The following is a 23,666-nucleotide window of genomic DNA, read 5'->3' as shown; positions in this document are numbered from 1 at the left end:
TTCACCAAAACTATCTCAGGAAGGAACTTTATATACTTAATATATATCGAAACAATTCTTTAGTTCTGATTAATAACAAGATTAGTTCAAAGAACATTTTACAACCAATATCTTATAAAAGCAATGTCAATAAATAAAAGCATTAAATTACTGTATCATGCTAGTAATAATTAGAAAAATTATAATTTTTATTCTATATTTTTCTAAGCAAACATAAGCTTAAGTTCAAATTAATTTAAGTATAACAACTAAAATAATTCCCATGGCCTTATGCACACCACAAAATTACCTTATTTCTTTCTAACCAAGTTCTTATGGGCATCCTACCCCATCCTACTCCCCTTGTTTAATCTTTTGGCTCTATAGTTCCTTCGCCTTCCTTCTTTTAGTCATAATGCCTCATATCTGCTGATGGCACATGTTCGCATTCTGTAGCCTTACAAACAGCATTCAAGTTCAACAGGTTGTTCACTCCCTTCACTTTCTAGAAAAGGCAGAAACATTTTTCTCCACATCTGAGAAAATGTGTAAATGTGTAACACAGAAATGATGGTGATAGTGCCAGCACATGAAAATTACCTACAGAATATCTACATGTTGCATTAAGCAAGCAAGACATTTAACTAGACTAAACTGTAGTTTCTATAGAGCTGAGATGAGCATACGCCCTCAGGCTAATGCCAAGGCCAAAACGAAGGGCACACCAATGCTCTTATTACTGGTATAGTCTTTATTGGTCTGAAAACCTGTCACTTTTCAGAAAACATGAAAGGAAGTTTCATATATTTCAACTTCAAAAGCCACTACTTTCAGCAAGTAAATTTAGGTCTTTCCACAATTAGGTCATTATTCCTTATTGCTCTGTCCTAGAAGAACCAGATTTCCTACCAACTTTCCTTTCATTGCGAAGCATTTGGGCCCTGATCTAGCTCAGCCTTTGATATCCACTAAAACAGTGAACCATAATGATTAAAAGGAACTTGGGCCATCCAAAGTTAGAAAGATTTACAGGTTGTTTTGTCTCTCTACAGTGTATGGTAGGATATATACTTTCAAAAAATTACTTATTTCAGTTTTATTTCTCAATAAGATTAGAAAACCAGAGGAAGGGTAATAAAGCCACATATCAGTGGAGTTGAATATTCAAAGATAGTTAAGAAGTCAAACAATATTTCATAGTTTGGTTTAGAACAATTCATGTGTTTTTTGGAGTGAGGTTTTCTAGATTCTAAAGGATGGGTAGGGGGCTAGAGTGGATGATGTGTTAAATTTTAAATGAGAAATGGCTTCAGAAGACAAAAGAGCATTTACATTTGACCTTCAATAACTTAAATGCCCAAAGGGGATCAATACCGCAAACACAAATATAAAACCATGGGAGTAAGTAAATAGGAAATCATCTCAATAAGGGACTTGGTTTCAGATTGCAAAACTTAATCATATCTCTTTTTGATCTGAATTTTTACCTTTCCGTGACACTGGCTGCACAGATGAAAAAGCAAGAAATGACTTATAAACCAGCAAATCTGTCTTCAGATCTACATTCAGACTCTAAGAATTATCCAAATGAAAGCCTTCAAACAGCCCTTAGGTGAAGTTGTAAGGTGTTGCAGAAGTATCAATTTTCACTTTATACAGGCAAATTCTACTATTGCCCCAATTAGCAGAAGGTGAACAAGGTACTTTGAGATCTGACCAGATTCATAATCTGACCCTAGGGTTCAGTGTACCTGGTTTTATTTTTGATTTTTCACTGATATGGAATCATAGTCTCTTCAAAAGAAGACAAATTAAGAATACCAAAGCCAAGAGTTTTATACTCTTTGGGTGTTTCATGACCAACGACCACTGCAGTTTCTGCACCTCTATTACCATTGTTTTCCTTACTACCAAACTCAGAAACATTAAATCAATTACCAGATTTAAGCTATCAGTATCTGAACCCACTGAGATATCTAAACTCTCATGTATACCATGAAAAATAGGTATGACCATCTGCCATCTGGAACAATAGAACCCAGTTTTTTCCTTTATTTATCTTAAGTCACTTTAATCTACACAAATATAAATGAATGGCATAAACATTACTAGAAGTTTTAATAATAATTTAAGCATAAAATCAGTTCTTCCCCGTTTTCCAGGTATTGAAAGTACTTGCCTATAATTTGGATACAATTAACTGTTCCCCATAAATCTGTAAACATGATATTCATCTTATAAATATTAATTCTAAATTTCAAATAAACTTGTAATAGATGAAACTTTATTATTAATTCTGGTCCTTTTTTCCCCTGCATTTAAGTAATATGTTTTATCTTTTGTTTGCTCTGGCCCTCCTTTTTGAACTAACATTGTCAAATGCAATAGTCTAGGAAGGCTGACACTCCAGTACTCTTTTGCCCGGAAAATCCCATGGATGGAGGAGGCTGGTGGGCTGCAGTCCATGAGATCGCTGAGGGTCGGACACGACTGAAGTGACTCAGCAGCAGCAGCAGCAGCAGCAGCAGGAAGGTTGACAACCCACTCTAGTACTCTTTGGCCCAGAAAATTCCATGGACAGAGGAGCCTAGTGGGCTGCAGTCCATGGGGTTGCTGAGGGTCGGACACGACTGAAGCGACTTAGCAGCAGCAGCAGGATGGTGGAATTTTGCAAGGTCACTTTCTCTCCTCTCGAATTCCAAAATATTATCATCTTTAGATTATGAACGACATTTAGAATGAACAATCAATTGAATTTTTTCACTTCGACGTGAATGTTTCCTTCTGATTGTCCTTGTGTATAAACCTGCTTCAGTAGCTATTCACTGAGAAATCGCACCAAGCACGCTGCAGTGCACAGTCAGCAACAGTGCATGAACACTGTCACAGGCCTTTTTACCAAAATGAGATAATCCAGGTTTTTGTCACAAAACATCGTATGAATTTTGTAGAATTAAACTGTTCCTGTTGAATGACACGATGTTGAGAAATCAATTTCCTTTTTGTTCACAGAAATATACTGTGCACTAATGAAGTCTTGAGTTTGATAAAAATTATGAATACTGCTCCCTATCTCTTCAAATTCAGCCACAGATGGTCCAGTACTTATAAAATGTCTTCTCCTATCAATTTTTTTTCACCTCACCATTATGGACAGAAAATAGAAAATTCTGACTTAACTAACTATATTCAGTAAAAGCTAAAAATAAGACATAAAGCTGGTATCCACAGATTTCTTTTATACCAATATGTCTCAATAATTTTTGAAGAGCATAAAGAGCATTTCGTATCATTTTTTTTTAATTGTGACCCCATGAAATTTTAATCCTAAAAATAAACTACACAGATATACTGTGAAAGTGAAAGTCACTCAGTCATGTCCAGCTCTTTGCAACCCCATGGACAATAGTCCAGGGAATTCTCGAGGCCAGAATACTGGAGTGGGTAGCTTTTCCCTACTCCAGGGGATCTTCCAAACCAGGGATCGAACCCAGGTATCCCGCAATGCAGGTGGCCTCTTTACCAGCTAAGCCACAGGGGAAGCCCCAGATGTACTGTGGTGTATTGGAAAGTCAAAAACAACTGTAATACTTAAGATATTTTTGCCCTCCCCAAATACCAGCTTTTAATCCAATTGAGAAAAAAAGTTTATATCTTCTTAAAACACAATGCAATACTTTGGCAACATAGTAAGAAAACAGAGTGATCCAAGATTTGGTTTCCTAGTTCACCCTGATGCTGGAAGCAGTTCTAACATTCTTGTTTTTTTTTTTTTATTGTTTTAGTCCTTAGCATAATTAGAAATAACTGATGAGTAATGATAATTAGCAAAATGTTTTAACATACAGGAAAATTAAGGTCACAAAAAGCTCATAATGAACCTTAGATTTATAAAAAGTGCCAAATGAAATCACTTAAGGTAACTGTCAGAACAAACTTTATTTACAAGTAATCATCTTTTTGTTTTCGGAAGACTTCTTTAAAAACAATAAAAGCAATAAAATATCAGTTCTTACAAAGGGTTATAACTACCTGAAAAGGGGGGTTAATACTACTAAAATTGAGCCAATCAGGAAATATGTGACTCTAGGCATGATATAACATGAATTATCACATCTAATTAGACTTCAAGCCATCAGAAAACACACAGACTAGAGAAATTGTTAAATGACATCACCAAGAATAGCCACGGAGTCCCAGAATATGTTAACATTCTGCAGAACCACCAACCCTATTTCTTCAACAAGTCAGTCACATGAAAACCAAGGAATATTGGGAAACTATTTGACATTAGCATGGATTTAACAGACATATCAAATGAAAAAAATGATTTTTTTAATCTTAACTGGAAGAAAATCAATTATATAAAAATATCTCTTTAAATAAAGATGAACATGGGCTGAGTATTAAAGCATATTATAGAATTATTATTAATATTATTAGGTGTAAGAGAAGCAATTATGATTATGTGAGAAAGTATCTTTTTTACATGAATTATAACTATTTAGAGGTGAAATTACATGATGTCTATGGTTGTTTTAAAGACTAAAGGAAAACAAAATGATATGGATATAACAGTTATGGCAAAACAAAGATGGTCTGGGTAGTCAGCAATAGTAACTTCATAAATATTGCAACTCATACTCTGTAAATATTTTAAATGTTCATTAAAATTATTTATAAAAATAAGGTTTCAAGTACCTGGTCACACAGCTAGTGACTAACAGGGACTGAAGGTACCTGCCTTTTTTTTTTTTTATGGCCGCACCACGAAGCATGTGGGATCTTACTTCTCCAACCCGGGATCAAACTCTGCAGTGGAAGCATGGAGTCTTAACTGCTGGACCACCAGAGATATCCCTTCTACTGACATTTTTTAGTTCAAAACTTTTTCAACAGAACTATGCTGCAACAACTTCCCCCTCAAAACTTTTCTGTTTTACAATGCATAAAATTACCACCCAAAGGCTTCCTCACAATTCAAAATATATTTGCTATATAAAACTCTTAGATTTATTCGTTATTTTTATGAACACAATCCAGTGAGTAGGCAATGATCAAGTTATTTTTTATAGATGATCAAAAGCACATCATCTTCCTTTTTATCATATTATCAGAATTTATCAATAGCAAATTGATTCTAAATTAAATTTTCCTTAAGGATCTAGAATTGTCAAGTTTAATACTTTTGAGTATCTAAGAAGATCCTATTGTGCTCAGTCTATTATAAAATTCAAAGATCAACTAAATAGCAAAAATGTATTGCTATACTTAAAGGCTATCACTAATACATTCATTTTAGCATTATAAAATGAAATGTAATTAACAAGTTATCATACCACTTTAATACAATAAATGTTTGATATATGAAGCACAAATTAGGGTGAATTCCTTCAATATATCAATTCACTTCCTTTCAAATTTTATTACTTCATTAGGTCAAACAGTCCTTGGCTAAATAATTATATCCTTCAGCAGATAGAGTAAATTTCTACCCCAAATTTGGTTCAATGGTTCTAAACCCTGAACTTTTTTCCCCACATAAATTCAATGCTACTCCTTGACTATACAGAAATGATATCAATCATCACCAACCCAATACATATTTACAGCAGGGATGATGATGAAATTATTACATTAGCTAATGACTATTTCTTATGTTTTAAGAGCCAAATAAAGTGCTGATATCCCATAGTTAACACTCAGATAAGGATATCTTGAACTATTAACCTATATATAACTTTCATTATCATTATATCCTTATTACTATAAAAAAAGGGTTTTTATTCACAAGTTTTAAGAAATTCCATAGATAACCTAGTGACTAACTACACAACAAAAAGTCATGATAACTAAAGCTGTAAGTTTATATTTAAAGATACTAGAGTACAGATAATTGTGCTTTCCCATGATTTTTCAGCTTTACAATAATACATGTCTTATCCATAAAACATAAAACCTGTATACAGACAAGCCAGATTTAGTGAACATACACTACAAACACTTTTGAATGAAAAGATCAACTTGACATTATCATTGATGAAGGTCCTCTAGCTTGTCCTTTAAAAAATGTTAGTTCCGGGAATGAAGACTGGTGTTTTGAAGTCAGTCTGTTAAGCTTAAATAATAAATCTGATTGTTTGAAAAGTTGAACTCTATTGAACTGGTTTCTACTGTCTGAGAAATTCAGGGTAAGTCAACTTTCACTTGGTTGAGTTAACTTCTTGAATATTAGAAAACACTTAATCTGACAAGTGCTTCATGCTTTAAAAAAGAGAAAAGAAAAGCCCCAATACCTCTCCATCCATTCCAAAAATGGATGGTTTCCAATCTGCACAGCAATTTACTTCTCCACACTATCTAGACAGCATCTCAAAGTACCCTATCTAGAAAAGATCAAGTAATCTAGGTGTGATACAAGCAAGATAGAGAAAATACCATTGCTTTTTCTCCTTATTCGTAGAACAGAACTCCACTAGTAAAGACTAATAATGCAATCCTCAATTTCACAACATGTGGCAATACACTGTTGTTTATATAGTTCTCAAATTCAGGTAAAATCTCAGGTAAATACATCACTTGTTGCTGTTAACATTAGTCTCTCGAATTCTCAATTTTCATGGTTAATTTTAATGTATTAAACATTTCTTACTTTTTGCATTCAATAAGTTTTCTTTTATTGTTCCCCAAAACACACAGTAAGAAACCTGCTGAATACAAATCTCATTCAAATCAGTGATTAAAAAATCCTTGAACAGATTAGAATATCAGCCATGCCATATTATTTAAAAGATATGTACAGACTCCATGAGAAGCCTTGTCAAAGGCCAAAAACAATAAAACCTCATGCCTCTTTTATTATTCATTTCAGTTTTAAACCCTGAAATTTAAATACATACGTTAAGAAAGAAAAATGACTTACTTGTTCCTTCTATAAGCAGTTCCTGTCCATGGCTACCCAAAAGGGTCCGAGAAAGGAAAGGTGCAAAATCTACAAATATCTCTCGCAGAAGAGGAGCTGCCTTTTCCAAAGCATGTTCGAGCCTCTCTGTAATGCTAATGGAAAGATGTTATTAATTATTGTTGATCAATTTTTTTTAAGTGAGTTTCTGAAAAAATGTAACATTACATGAAAAACTGAAAATCATCTAATGACTCATTATTGCTATATACATCATTCCTTCTGCCTGGAATAGCCACTTTTATCCTATTGTACATTGCCACCCCTAGTCCTCCCAAACAACCTGGCTAACAACCATTCCAAACATCAGCTCTTATTAGAAGTCTTAACTGGCTAGTACAGAGCACTTGATTTTGGCCCCATGACAACCAAAAAAAACTTTATCAAAATTTAACAACCTTCCATCAGATTTTCTATTGACCATGACCGTGCATATATATATGCATTCGTGTGTGTGTATTTATATATATATATATGCACACACATGCGTTTATACATAAATAAATAGTTGCCAATGTGAGGCAAATTCAAGTTTTGCTTTCTGGAACTTTATGGAAAATCTTTTATCGAATTTTATCAGTCTTTCATCTAACTTTCTATTGCCCATGACTATGCATATCTATAGACAGATAGATACATATCCCACACATACACATACATACATAGTTGCCAACGTGGGCAAATTCAAGTTTGGCTTTTTGGAACTCTCTAGAAATTTTTTTTCAACATTTTCAATCTGCAGTTGATTGGATCCATATCCAACTATATACATATACACATATTTAATGAGTTAAATGACCAATATTGACAGCATATTAAAAAGGAGAGACATTACTTTCTCAACAAAGTTCCAGCTAGTCAAGGCTATGGTTTTTCTAGTAGTCATGTATGGATGTGAGAGTATAAAGAAAGCTGAGCGCCGAAGAATTGATGCTTTTGAACTGTGGTGTTGGAGAAGACTCTTGAGAGTCCCTTGGACTGCAAGGAGATTCAGCCACTCCACCCTAAAGGAGATCAGTCCTGAGTGTTCACTGGAAGGACTGATGTTGAAGCTGAAACTCCAGTACTTTGGCCACCTGATGCGAAGAGCTGACTCTTCTGAAAAGACCCTGATGCTGGGAAAGATTGAGGGCAGGAGAAGGAGACGACAGAGGATGAGATGGTTGGATGGCATCACCGACTCAATGGACATGAGTTTCGGTGAACTCCGGGAGTTGGTGATGGACAGGGAAGCCTGGCGTGCTGCGGTTCATGGGGTCGCAAAGAGTCAGACACGACTGAGTGACTGAACTGAATGAGTTTAAAAAAAAAAATCCCCTGCATTTCAGGAATTTCACTTTCTAACTTATGAACCAAACATGTATACAAATAGTCACTACTTATTTACTGTTCCTACAAAGAGTACTTCCTATTTATACTGGTAACAAGAGACGCTACTGAAATTATCAACAGGTAAGCTGCTACAAACTTCTGTGGTCAACAACCACCTCTTCCCAGGTGTTCCACATAATACTATTTCTCTCTATTGATTTCATGGAGGCTCTTATCCCTGGATGATATCACAACTATGAGCCTACACTTGTAGCACCCAAGTACCTTTATTTGTAAAATGCTATGCATTTTCCAACTGTGGTAAGGCATACATCAGGGACTCTAGCCACAAAGGCTCTAGTGGTGAAATATATTCACAGCCTTCTAAATTAGAACTTGAAACACATATTCCTAACTAGTCAAGATAACAGACAGTACAAATCTACCTATAATTCAATATCAACATAAACATTTCAGCATTTCTAGGGAAGAAGAACAATGAATTCCAAATGTTCAATCTACAATCATATGAAACGTAAGCCATTAGTTACTATCTGTGAAATTAAATATTTGTTATCCATTCAGCATTTATTGACCCCAAATAGCTAATTCTCAGGAATCTTTTACACCTCATCTTCTTTCAGGAAGAACTTCTAAAATATTCCCAAGCCGCTAAACATCATTTTTTAAAAAAAGGAAATTAAAAAAAATTATAGCTAGATATTTTAAGAGTTATCAAAAGGAATAAATCACAAATGTCCAAATTAATAGCTTGAATACCTCATATTTGAAACTTGGTCTTGTGGAACTGAACCAACTGTTGGAACTGCAGGTAATTTTGCATTAGATGATCTACCACCTATAAGAGAAAATAACCATTTATGGGATGAACAAGAGTTCAAATAAAAAAGGTATCTTGATACCAAATCACAAAACATATGATATTGCATTTTTCCAGGTGCATTTTGCCAGATAGCACAGTTAGTAAAGATGCTGCCTGCCAATGCAGGAGACACAAGAGATGCGGGTTCAATCCCTGCATCAGGAAGATCCCCTGGAGTAGGAAATGGGAACCCATTCCAGTATTCTTGCCTGGAAAATCACATAGTCAAATGAGTCTGGAGGGCTACAGTCCATCGGGTCGCAAAGAGTCCAACATGACTGGGCATGCACACACCCATACATTTTTAATGCCTATTATAATTTGATGGGGTTTCCCTCGCGGCTCATTGGTAAAGAATCTGCCTACAATGCAGGAGATGTGGGTTTGATCCCTGGGTAGGGAAGATCCCTTGGAGAAGGAAACAGCAACACTCTCCAGTATTCTTGCCTGGGAAATCCCATGGACAAAGGATCCTGGCAGGCTACAATCCATGGTGTTATAAGAGAATTAGACATGACTTATAGACTAAACAACAACATAATTTGGATAACATTAAAATCTGCCAATTAACAAGGTTTTTCTTGAATCATTTAATATATAATTCTCACATAAAGGAGTCTTTGCAACCATCAGCTGAAGAAGTAATAGAAAATTCTGAATCACTCAATTGGGGATCATGATTCATTCAGTTCAAGATCAAATAGCAAAGGACATACACAAGTAGAAACTTCTTAAAACTGAAGCAAAAAGGAGAAACCACTAATTCCAAATTTAGCTTAAATAAGTATGCCTCATTACCATGACAACTGTCTCTATGCAGTCACTAAATAACTTCTGCTCAATACTTTAAACACTTCTGAGTCAAGTTCAGCAAACGTTATGCAATGATCAACTGAGAAGTCTTTCTTAAGTGATGCAAGCAGAACATACACTCCCTCCAGGGCGTCCTCACTGTAATTAGGACATAACCTGATGTTGTATTTGTCATACTATATTTCAACTGATTTTTTAAATGTCCTTCTCCCTCGTATACTAATATTTTTGAAAGCAGAGATCTCATCTTTTTCATACATTTCTCTCAAACACCTAGATAAAGTAACACAATAGAAGTTTCTCAATTTATAATTACAAAAATCGTTCCCTTAATCAAACCATCTCCCAGATTTTAGTAGGTCATTCTTCCCATATGGTATACAATTCCTTCTCCATTTCCTATAATTTTATGTCCCTATCTTTGTTCAAACTACTATATAAAATTAATTCCCATCGTGTGATCTAATTTTGCTCTCCAATGAACACTCCCAGATATCCTTATTTTTGTTTATCTGTATTGTTCAATGGCCAACTCACCCTCTTAGAGTACAAACTGTTCACACTATCCTGCCCTATACAGAGCTAACTTATGTTTTCCAAAAATAACTGTGCTTATAAATCTTACTTGGAAAGAGAAAAATAAATACTAGGAAATTAACTCTGACAGAGTCAAAGAATGGACAACACACAATATAGGAATTTTTGAAAAAGTCCAGAAGACTAATTTGGATGATAATTTACTGAGGCTTGAAGAGTTCCAAAAAGTTCACAAAAGCAGGGGAAAAATAAAGTTCCCATTTAAGAATCAGAATATATGAGACAGAAACACATTTAAGCTAGGAGGAAGACCTGAAGAAACAGAAAGGTCATATTCTAAGATTGACAATAGGGTGAAAGAAGAAAAGAGAGGACAAACACAGTGTTAAATGCCTCTCTCCAACACAAGGGTCACAAGAGTCACTGGGACTCAGCTGGGAGGGTCTGCTAACATGGAGGGGATGCATGCAGGAGACGCACTGGCAGTCCAGGAAGCGAAACTTCCATTTCTAAAAACAAGGTCTTCAAAGGACGCCAAGTTAGTATTAGAGCAGACTGAAATCCCATCACAATTCTATACAGGGACAGACCAAGAAAGGCATAGTGACGCAAAGGAAACAAAGATGCAAAGCTTACACACAAGGAGGGGAGGGAGGCTTGAAGAATTCTGGAATCTATCAGGATGCACTATCAGAGGTCTGCTGCTTTTGATCCATTCTTAAATCTTCAGGCATGGGCACACTAGAAACACCTAAAGCAGACAAAGTGGTGTGGACAGAAAGACAGATAAGAGAGAAACAGAAGAAGACATTTCCATCTAGCATATACAAAGAAAGATGGTAGAAATAGGGGAGAAGGTAGACAAGCAGCCTCTTTGGCATCTGGGAGCTGGCTGTAATGTCAACTAGGCCCTGGGGTGGTTAAGGGCTAGCTTTAGAACCTACAACTAGGTCATGGTCTTCTTTTGTTGACTATGAACCATGTCATAAAACAGCAACATCAAACAATGCCATTTCATGACTATGATGAGCCAACATAAAATACCACTCAGTAATCATGTCCCAAAAGACCAAAACATGAACTCCATAACACAACATAACAAAGATGGTCAAACATCCCAAATTCTAATATGAAAGACTGTTATTTCTTTACTAATTAGAGCTTTAGGCTCCATCAAGTCTTCCATGAGTCTAGATAAGACTTAATTAGGATACCTAAAATCAAGAAGGCTGAGCGCCAAAGAATTGATGCTTTTGAACTGTGGTGTTGGAGAAGACTCTTGAAGAGTCCCTTGGACTGCAAGGAGATCCAACCAGTCCATTCTGAAGGAGATCAGCCCTGGGATTTCTTTGGAAGGAATGATGCTAAAGCTGAAACTCCAGTACTCTGGCCACCTCATGCGAAGAGTTGACTCATTGGAAAAGACTCTGATGCTGGGAGAGATTGGGGTCAGGAGGAGAAGGGGACGACAGAGGATGAGATGGCTGGATGGCATCACTGACTCGATGGATGTGAGTCTGAGTGAACTCCGGGAGTTGGTGATGGACAGGGCGGCCTGGTGTGCTGCGATTCATGGGGTCGCAAAGAGTCGGACACGACTGAGCGACTGAACTGAACTGAAAATCATAGAATTACCCATGCTTCCTGACAGTACCTAATTCAGAAGAAAGGCCCACTTCCAAAACCCTGACCTCAAATTATCACTTTTTTTCCAATTATTTTCTTTACCCAATGCATGGATACATCCTGATTTTTAAATTCAGAAATGTTCTGTACAAGCCCTCCTAGCCCCAGTCCTTTTCCAAAGGCAGCCACTAGCGACAGTTTGGAAACATATCCTTCCAGACTCTGTTCTCTACACTTACATACAAACTCAAATCCTTTAATAAATCGTTTTCCCGGAGACGTCCCAAGTTTCCTCATTGTCTACATTCTCCCTCACTGAATTAATTTATTCAAACAAAGGTTTATTGATAGGCTCTTCATTGGAGGACACTGATACAGACTTTAGAGAAAGTCATCAGAGAAAAGATAGGAATCGTGGGCTTATTTTAAAAGAAACAGAATTTAAGAAATCTCTAAGTAAGAATTATTTTCCATAACAATCTATTTCATCTTGGTAAGGTGCACATTCTCCCACGTGATAACATCTCTTAAATCAATTAATTTTACTAAGGTATCTTAACAAATAGTTAGCTAGAAGTTGAGACCTAATTGTGAGAAAACTGGATAAAATCAGGAAAGCAACAGAACCAAGTCTGTAACTTGGTAAACGACTAAAGGAGGAGGAATGCAGTAACTCTCTGAATTCACTGTTTTGACAATCTACAACCTCAAGCTTATATAAACTAGAGGAGAAACAGTTGTAAAATATAAACATGTCATCTGAGGACACGTATACCTTGGAGATAATTTGGATTCAATTCCATACCACGGCAATAAAGTAAATATCACAACAACGCAAGGCACACCGATTTTTTGGTTTCCCAGTGTGTAAAAATCCATTTGACATCACAGAGTTACAACATACTTTCAATCTGTTAAAAAATTTTTTTTTTTACTTTTCAGAAATATTTTAAACCACACTATATCTGAAAACCACAATAAAGTGAAGCACAATAACTACATTCTTTTACAAATTGTGCTTTTTACAAATTGAAGATCTGTAGCAACTCTGCATCAAGGAAGTGTATGGACACCATTTTTCCAATGATATTTGCTCACATCACATCTAAAAATCCACATTTTGGTGATTCTCATATTTCAAACTTTTTCTTTTTATTATTATATTTATTATGGTGATCTGTGATCAGTGATCTTTGATGTTATTATTGTAAAACTATTATGACTGAAGGCTTCAGTTAGGGTTAGCATTTTTAATAATGTTATTTTTATTTATTTATTTATTTTTAAAATTTTACTTTATTTTACTTTACAATACTGTATTGATTTTGCCATACAACATGAATCCGCCACGGGTGTACACGTGTTCCCAATTCTGAACCCCCCTCCCATCTCCCTCCCCATATCATCTCTCTGGGTCATCCTAGTGCACCAGCCCCAAGCATCCAGTATCCTGCATTGAACCCAGACTGGCGAATCATTTTTTATATGATATTATACATGTTCCAATGCCATTCTCACAAATCATCCTACCCTCTCCCTCTCCCACAGAGTCCAAAAGACTGTTCTACACATCTGTGTCTCTTTTGCTGTCTCACATTCAGGGTTATCGTTACTGTCTCTCTAAATTCCATATATATGTGTTAGTATACTGTATTGGTGTTTTTCTTTCTGGCTTACTTCACTCTATATAATCGACTCCAGTTTCATCCACCTTATTAGAACTGATTCAAATGTATTCTTTTTAATGGCTGAGTAATACTCCATTGTGTATATGTACCACAGCTTTCTTATCCATTCATCTGCTGATGGAATTAAGGTATACACATGGTATTTTTAGACATAATGCTATAGGATAGTGTAAATAACTTTTATGTGCACTGGGGAACAAAAAATTCATGTGACTCACTTTGTGATAGTCACTTTATTGCAGTGGTCTCCAAGGTATGCCTGTATATAAAACATATACTCTCATTAACATACATATCGATATAGTACAGTCCCTAACCTGACCACTGATAGGACCTGAGAGGATCTAACACCTAATTGTATGTGCCCTGGCTTCTAAGTACTATACCCCACTCTATAGACAAACCAGAAACAGTTGATTTAGTATCTGTGGAAGAAAAGCACAAAATGAACTCGAAACATCTACTTTTGTTTTTCAGAAGGCAAGGAAATGTCCAAGGAATGACAGGATATGTCACAGTGGCAAAGGGGCCAGCTTAAAGGGACTCACACCTACCAAGATGAAGACAACCTGAGCATGAGAATACCAGGAACTGATTGTAACACATCCAATAAAACAGGAAGCCATGCTGATAAAACTGACTGTTGATCAAATTAACAATCTGGAAACCAGAGCCTTTAAAGAACTTCGAAGTAGATCTTGACAAAAGATATATTAGACAAAAGACATTATATAAGACAAAAGACTTATTAATTACAACTCTACAATATAGAAACCTGGCAGCTATACTTTAATCAAGTGATCAAAGTGGTCACTGTCAAGCATTTTAACAAATCAAAATTGTGCACCATATGATTATATTCTTTCCTTCTCTGTCCCAGAACAGTCCTAGCAGAAAAATATAATGATTTTAATCAAGAGGAAATATCAGATCAACTCAAATTCAGGGACACTCATTTGGTTGCTCCCAATATTTTACAATAAACAATGTTTTGTATATGCTTATATAAATTTATATGCACTCCTTTATATCCTTGAAGTAACTTCCTAAAGTCAATAAGCCCAAAGTTTAATTGTTGATACACACTGGCTTCCCTGGTAGTTCAGCTGGTGAAGAATCCACCTATAAAGCAGAAGACCCCCATTTGATCCCTGGGTCAGGAAGATCCCCTGGAGAAAGGGATAGGCTACCTTCTCCAGTATTCTTGCCTGAAGAATTCCATGGACAGAAGAGCCTTGAAGGCTACAGTCCAAGGGGTTGCAAAGAGTTGGACACAACTGAGTGATTCTCACTTTCACACACTGTCAAATTGCCCTAAAGAAAGAAAAAGTAATTTCCACTTCTTTGATTATTAATAAAATTGAATATATTTTTCCCAATTAACAGGAAACATAATTGACTGTTCTGATCTTTTGAGTATTTTTATTGGAATCTTGTTCTTTATGATTCCACTTGTCAGCCACCCACAACTAAAGCATTTTCAAATTGAACCCTGGTTCTATCAATATAAGCTCAGTTTGTTTGATAACAACTACCCTTAAGAGGTTATAGACTAAATGTTTAGGGAAAACAGAAAGGATTCTGTCACTTACTGTGTGACCTTGGGCAAAGTTACTTAGGCTCTCTGTGCTTCACTTACCTCATCTAAAAAAATTAACAGGGATACTCACGTCACAGAATTATTTCAAGGATTAAAGTACTTAGAACCATGGCAAAACCAATACAGTATTGTAAAGCAAAATAAAGTAAAAATAAAAAGTAAAATAATAATAATAATAAAATAAAGTACTTAGAACCTATACCACCGTAAACATACAATGAGTGAGTTTCCCTTCCTACTCTCCTATTCTAGGACCACCTTTAAAATATTGAAAGGAAGTTATCATGTTTCCCTTTAGTCTGTACTTGAGGCTGAAAAGACACCCAAATTTTTCAATGATTATTCATGTGACACTGAAGTGAAGTGAAGTGAAGTCGCTCAGTCGTGTCCGACTCTTTGAGACCCCAATGGACTGTGTAGCCTACCAGGCTCCTCCATCCATGGGATTTTCCAGGAAAGAGTACTGGAGTGGGTTGCCATTAAGCACAGGTAAATAAATGAGATGAAGCTTATAAAATGAAGTACCTTTACAAATTTCCCCATACAAACTTAAGATGAAAGGTAAATTCTTTTGAAAAATCTAGAACCCAATCCCAGATTTCACTGCTATAAAAAGTGGATTGCCAACAGTTTCATTTATCAGATTGGTATAAAAAACAAAGAGCCATAAACATTTGGTAAATCTCGCCACTGTACTCCATAGCCTGTCACTGCCTCACACCATTCCCAAGATTTCCTGGATTACTTCAATTTATCCAGGCACTTTGATTCAGCTTGCTCACTCAACTAAGGCCAAGTTAATTCTGGGTATAGGTAAACAAAGCCAGGCTCTAATCAGGGGTTTTGTAGATTAACTAATTAAGAAATAGTAAAGATCTGGGATAACTTGACCTTCTGAGAAACATGATTGCTCTTTAGGCAGAATGTGATCAATAATCAGCAGTTCTGATTACAGGTCTCAGCCAAACAGAAGCATTGGGAAATGTGGACTGTTTTATTGGACAGCGGGTACTTCAGCAATCTTCCCAGTTACCCTCTGGATAATTACCCAGCCTAGCTCTCAGAGTGAGCATAATCCTACAAGATGAACTTGTCCAGAGTGAATCTTTCTTCTCCACAACACATTTTCTTCCTTTTCCATTGATAATTAGAGTTGATTTTTCTTTTTATTAAGATTCTAGTTTCTTGCTGACCTTCTTGCCATACTCCCCACCCTGCTCAAGAGAGAGCTAACTATCATTACATAAAAAACTAACAAATTGAATAGAATCTGTCTTAATGCATAGGATTGATTTTAAAATGAAGTACACATTTTTTTCATACTAAGTTTTTAAAGTATATATATCAATTCCCATATTTTCACTGCCAAATGATTTCCAGTCTTGCATTTTGAAAATAAAATTTCAAAGTGGAAGGCAAGATAAAGTGAAATTGAAAATATTTATTTCTGTCAGGACCAATCCTTCTATTCTCACAGAACACTCATTAAGTACTTCAAAGACCAAACACTGTTATTACACTCACTTAATGATACCTGGGATTTTCTAGATTCCTGACAGCAATATGATCATTCAATCATGGTTGGCCACTGATTTCTGCTACCAGTGATTAATGAAATATTTCTGAGCTGTTTCAGCGATAGTTTTTAAAGACCATCTTTATTTAGAGTATGTTGGACGTTTTCTCTAAAAGGACTAACTGGCATCTTTTCTTGAGCTTTTCTGAAGTTGACAAAAAGGAACAAATAAGGTTCAATCTAGTTAAAAATAGAGATAGAAGTAAAAAGTCTCAAGAAATGTATGAAGCTTCACAAAGTAGTTTAAACATTAGCTTTAACTGTCCAAACTGAATCTGATTTTAATAAGCTGAAATATATATCAAAATTTGCAAAAGATAAGGAGCATTGAGGGATAAAAAAAAAAAAGTAACAAAAATAATTCCTTGATACTATCCTAGAAATAATGTCAATTTTCAAACCAACATTTTTTTATTGTGATCTATAGCAGAAAGGATCCTGGCGGGCTACAGTCCACGGGGTCGCAAAGAGTCGGACACCACAGAGTGACTTCACACATAGCAGAAAGGGATTTTCTTTAACTAAACTTTTTAAATCACAAGAAGACACATTATGGAGAAAGATAAATGAATCAATCAGCAACAGTTTTATGGAAAAAAACACACAAAATTCACACCAGGTGTCCTTCATTTCTACTAGACAGAAAAATGTAACTTCCAAATACATTCTGTATTTTTTCAGCTCAGATTAATCATAAATTCACAACAAATTTGTTTTAAACTAATTTAACAATAAAAATATTTTCAACAAGTGATCACACATGTAAATTCAAAAGCTACTTCCAACCTGTGAAATGCTACTAACTTATCTTTTCATTACCCTTACACTGATAAACTGTCTCCTTCAAACTGACATTTTTCCAGATACTCAAAAGAACAAAAAGGAAAATCCGTCATCTGTCTAGCATCTATCCAGAGAATAGCCAATTGTTTATTCAAGGTCCCTAAGGGTCTACATAAATAATGTCCTTTGCAATAAAGTCTCATTAAAACAAATGCCAATATTTAATCCCTAAACACTGTATTTTTCAACTGCATCCTCTCTCCTTTTCTCCCTCTCTCCCTCCCCACCCATTCCAGACCTATTCAAGGAGGGACAGTCTACATGCCAGTTTAAACTCTTCATTAAATAAAAGAAATTTTTATTAAATAGGTAAAGATAAGCCTCTTGGGTCAAACATTATAAAAGTGAAGAACCAAGTATTTTCCTTTGACATTAAACATAAACATTCTAATTCATATCAATAACATGCATGGCTCTGATAAAAAAGAGTATAGAGCCTAATATTCTAATAAAGGTATGATTATTGAATTTTGCAAATTAGCAAAGACTCAGCACTTAAAGTACTTAAGAGCAATTCATTTAGATCTTTCATTGGGCTTACTTCAATTCTGTTTTATTTATTTAAGCTTTGCAATCACATATATTTGAAAAATACCACAGGATATTTGAATAAGGAGTAATGCATCTTAACATGCAGTCTGGGCAATTAAACTTTTACCAACAAGTAATTTGAAAATCTATAAATTTTGATATATTTCTAAAAACCTCTATTTTCTCTTTTAGTGTTCTTTATAAACAAATATGCATACACAAAGGGTATACTTTGTTCTCTGATGAATATTTTACAACTTAGTATGAAAGATCTGTCATTATTATATTAAACGTTTTTGCTAATAAAATGCTACAAGAGCTAAGAAATATTATTCAAACCAAACTCTGAACTTTGAACATTGATCATCATTTGAATAACATACACTGCTTTAAAATTTATTTACAAATTTATTTTTCACAAAATGATTTTGGAGGTAATGTTTTAACAGAAAAGCCTCTGACCTCACATAAGTTGACAAGCTCCAGTTCTTTTTCTGGGATCCAGTCCTAGTTTCTCTTTAATTGTGCCACACATAAAACACAGCAATCACATTTTGATATCAAAATTTCCAAATAGTTTAAACTTTTCTGGTACAAAACTCATGTTTTATGTTTTCTAGTCCCGTGATTTCTTCCAAGTAAACTTCCATTTTTGCTAATCTACTATCAAGCATATTTTTATTTACCAACAACTATTATTGAATATGAACAGTTCATTTTTTGTTACTGATTCACTATAAAATTCAGAACTGAAGTCATCCCACGGCACAAAGGTTTATTGTCTACAGGGACAGATATTAACTATACTTTCAAATAAAGAAAATAATCCATGATCAAACCCAAGACTAATATCTAACTTGCTCAGATTTATAAGAATAAACTGCCCAGCCCAGCACGTAATCACAATAACAATCAATTCATCCACAAATCATTTTCCCCAAATCCTGTTTGAATCAGAAGGATAATAAGATTCAATGTACTATATATAGCCTACTTTTTAATGGCTAATAACTTAAATCCAGAGATCTACCAAAGAACAAAAACAAAAAAATCTATCAACTAAAATTATTAACAGCAGAAATATCTCTTTATTTGATTGGATTCCAGGTGAAAAGAGAACAGACTACAAGGGAAGTACGGTAGGCAAAAGCATGAAAGGCAGGGCTGTAGCTGGAAGGGATTGGGGGCAGGAGGAGAAGGGGACGACAGAGGATGAGATGCTGGATGGCATCACAGACTCGATGGGTGAACTCCGGGAGTTGCTGATGGACAGGCAGGCCTCTGCGATTCATGGGGTCGCAAAGAGTCGGACACGACTGAACAACTGAACTGAACTGACTGAGGAGAGTCAGAAACAGGATTTCTTATCAAAGCAATAATGTTCACGGCAGCAATCAATGGAATGGAATAGAAGCAACAAACTAAAGTCAAGATACCATATAAGTGACAACATGAGCCTAGCGACAAAGGAAGAGGAAAAAGATATCAAAACAAGTGACAGAACTAAAGTCCACCATCAATAAAAACAACTTACAACGACTTAGAATGAATTAATTTTTTAAATAATAGGAGCTAGAGGGAAAAAGGAAACTACTAGAAATTCTACTCCCAAATGGAAGACAGTGGGAACTATTTGGGAAATACTACCACCATAAACTATACAACATTTAAATAAGCCGGGGGAAACTGGTAAATTATCACCTGGTTGCAGAGTGCTTCACTAACTAAAGCCTTTGACTGTGTGGATCACAACAAACTGGAAAATTCTTAAAGAGATGGGGACATCAGACTGCCTTAACTGTTTGCTGAAAAATCTGTATGAAAGTCAAGAAGTAACAGTTAGAAATGAACATGGAACAACAGACTGGTTCAAAATTGGGGAAGGAGTACATCAAGGCTACATTTTGTCACCCTAAGTATTTATTTATTTAACTTCTGTGCAGAGTACATCATGTGGAATACCAGGACAGATGAAGTACAAGTTGGAATCAAGACCTCTGGGAGAAATAATAACCTCAAATATATCCAGATGATACCACCCTAATGGCAGAAAGTGAAGAGGAACTAAAGAGCCTCGTGATGAGGATGAAAGAGGAGAGTGAAAAAGCTGGCTTAAAACTCAACACTCAAAAGACCATGACATCCGTTTCCATCACTTTAAGACAAATAGAAGGGGGAAAAGTGGAAAGCAGTGGCAGGTTTTATTTTCTTGGGCTCCAAAATCACTGTGGACGGTGACTGCACCCATGAAATTAAAAGACCCTTGCTCCTTGGAAGGAAAAGTTATGACAAACTCAAGACAGCATATGAAAAAGCAGAAACAGCTATCTGCCAACAAAGGCCCATACAGTCAAAGCTATGGTTTTCCCAGTAGTCATGTATGGATGTGAGAGCTGGACCATGAAGAAGATTGAGCACTGAAGAATTGATGCTAACTGTGGTGCTGGTGAAGACTCTTTAGAGTCCCCTGGACTGCACAAAAGTCAAGTCGGTCAATTGTAAAGGAAATCAACCCTAAATATTTCTTCAAAGGATTGATACTGAAGCTCCAATACTTTGGCCACCAGATGTGAAGATCCAAGTCACTGGAAAACATCCTTGATGCTGGGAGATACTGAGGGCAGGATGAGAAGGGGGCCACAGAGGATGACATGGTCAGATGGCATCACCAAGTCAATGAACATGAGTCTGAGCAAACTCTGGGAGATGGTGAAGAACAGGGAAGCTTGTAGTCCATGGGGTTGCACAGAGTCAAACACAATTTAGCAACTGAACAAGAGCAACATCCAACAATTGTTAACAGTCTTCAAGATGGAAAATTATTCTGTTATTCTGCATATGGTTCTTCAGGGTGAGTATTTTACATTATAATGATTACTGGAAAATGGCTTCAGAAAAAAACTCATCATACTGTTTTATATTAAATAGCAAACCAGCGTGTGTGTTCTCACCTTGCAACCCCACTGACTATAGCACACCATACTGCTCTGTCCATGGGATTTCCCAGGCAAGAATACTGGAGTGGGTTGCCATTTCCTACACCAGGAGATCTTCCTGCCTCAGGGGTCACAGGCAGGTGGATTCTTTACCACTTGTACCACCTGGGGAGCCCCCTTTCTGTCAAATATTACCCATAACTCAGCCTTTTTCTATTTATATTAAATATTACCCATATATCAGCTTGCTTTCTATTTATCTCTTCTGAAGACTGCAGGAATTTTTTTCTTTCCCTTGTATCACTGTTATTTATTTTTTTATTTAACACTTTTTCTGTCTTTATTGAAATAAGTCAGACAAAGACTGCACAAATTTTTAAAACTCAGATCCTATTTAATTTGTCCCATAAACTAAAATTAAAGGGCACTGTATTCAAAATAAGATGAAAATAATGAACTTACTACATATGGTCTAGGAAGTTACCAGAAATTAATATTACTGAATTTAAAAGATGGCAGAAAGTTTCATAGATGTTAGTAACATCTGCCTTTTTCCCAACAGGGGGCTGGTCTAGAAAAATCACAGTTGACTCTTTTTAAGGCCTTTCGATAGAGGTTAAAGAACAGAAATGTACATAACCAGTCCAAAACAGATCACCAAATTGCTTCTTCTCCAAAATTTAAAAAAAAAAAAAAAAAACACATCAGAGTATAATGGAACAATAAAGAAGAAGGAAATTCTACTAGAGTACTATACTTATTTTCCTTTATAGTTTCTCACTAAGACAATGAGTGATGAAAAAATATATACATATACAATACTACTGCAAGATATTAATGACACGGGAATGAAGAGGGGGTAAAACTAAGAAGGTATAATATGAGAACTCTCTACCTTCCATTCCTATAGCCTAAAACATCTAAAAAATAAGGTCTATTACTTTGCTTAAATGTTTTAATAAAACAAAAAATGAGACAGCACAAGGCTGTCTACTACCATTGCAGCTTTTAGTTTCCTTGTAAATATTTTTCTTCAACTATTTTTCCTAAGTATAAAAATAATATGTGAAGTGAAGTCGCTCAGTTGTGTCTGACTCTTTGTGACCCCATGGACTGAGCCTCCCAGGGTCCTCCATCCATGGGATTTTCCAGGCAAGAGTACCGGAGTGGTTGCCATTGCCTTCTCCAGGGGTTCTCCCGGACTCAGGGATTGAACCAGGGTCTCTCGCATTGTAGGTGGACACTTTACCCTCTAAGCCACCAGGGAAGCTCCCAAATAATATAAGATTACTGATAAATTTTTGGAAAATATACTAAAATTAAAATTTTCAAAAATCAAAATTTCCAGTAATTCATGGGAAAAATCATGTAACTTCAGTGTACATTTCCTTGCTTTTCATATATAAAAAAATATATACATACTTCAAATATTTACTATTACACAGCATGTAAAGCATTGCATGTAATATTTTATTTAACCTACTGTGAGCATTTTCTACTATCACTCAACACTAAGAAAGTTGTAAAGAATTAATCACATTTAAAATTTTGAAAAAATGTTTCTGTTGACACAAGTAAAATAATTACAATGAAAGGGGGGAAAAAAAAAACAGGGACGATAAATAAACAATCCTAGTCTTTGTTTCTAGAACACGTGCTATGTAGTACACAGAAAGGAAAATAAAATGTCCCTGACAATTGGTTAGTAGAAATATCAAGTTCGAAGCAAAACTCTCTGAAATATACTTGTTTACCAAACAAAAGTAGAACAGTGGATAGGAGGCCTGAAATGTCCCAAAAGATGAGGAGAAAACAGTATTTCTGATTTTAATACAGCCCACCTACTCATTTTTTTAAAATTCCTTCTATTTTTCATTAATCTCATCCTAGAGTAACAAGAAAGAATAAATCCTTTGGGGGATTAATTTTTTTCTAGTTTTTTAGTTTAGGGTTTTTTTTTTAAATGAAATAGCACAACAAAGAAAAATACTGTTTATATAAAATAATATCCCCCTTGTTTTAACTTGGTCTTTTTTTTCTTATAGACTGCAGCAGGTTTAATAGCAGCCCCAAAGGTATGCCCAAGTTGTAAACCCTAGAACCTACAAAGAGGACTTTATTTACAAAAACAATCTTTGTACCTGTGATTGTGGATTTTGAGATGAGATCAGCTGGGATTACGGTGGGCCCTTGTTTGTTTGTGCTGAGATGCTCATTTGCGTTGACTCCTTGCTACCCATGGACTGTAGCCTGCCAGGCTCCTCTGTCCATAGACTTTTCCAGGCAACAATACCGGAGTGGGTTGCCATTTCCTACTCAATAACTTGGTCCTTTTAATATCACAGAGTCTCCAAGTTCACCCAGTATTATCACTAAGTTTCT

At 35.6% G+C, this 23,666-nt stretch overlaps 1 protein-coding gene across 5 annotated transcripts in view; it reads right to left on the bottom strand.

The window, feature by feature from the left end:
* The window catches only part of LRBA (LPS responsive beige-like anchor protein), a 748,625-nt gene that overhangs the window by 525,008 nt on the left and 199,951 nt on the right, over positions 1-23,666 (bottom strand). For all 5 annotated transcript variants that reach the window (XM_040251453.1, XM_040251452.1, XM_040251455.1 and 2 more), the window contains exons 32-33: positions 9,032-9,110; positions 6,902-7,035 (exon numbers count right to left, since the gene is read on the bottom strand). In XM_040251453.1, the coding sequence (XP_040107387.1) occupies positions 6,902-7,035; positions 9,032-9,110 (213 nt within the window). The remainder of the gene's footprint in view (positions 1-6,901; positions 7,036-9,031; positions 9,111-23,666) is intronic.

Source organism: Oryx dammah, unplaced genomic scaffold, assembly GCF_014754425.2.
Source record: "Oryx dammah isolate SB20612 unplaced genomic scaffold, SCBI_Odam_1.1 HiC_scaffold_12, whole genome shotgun sequence".
Lineage (NCBI taxonomy): Eukaryota > Metazoa > Chordata > Mammalia > Artiodactyla > Bovidae > Oryx > Oryx dammah.
This window is presented reverse-complemented; position numbering and strand designations above follow the sequence as displayed.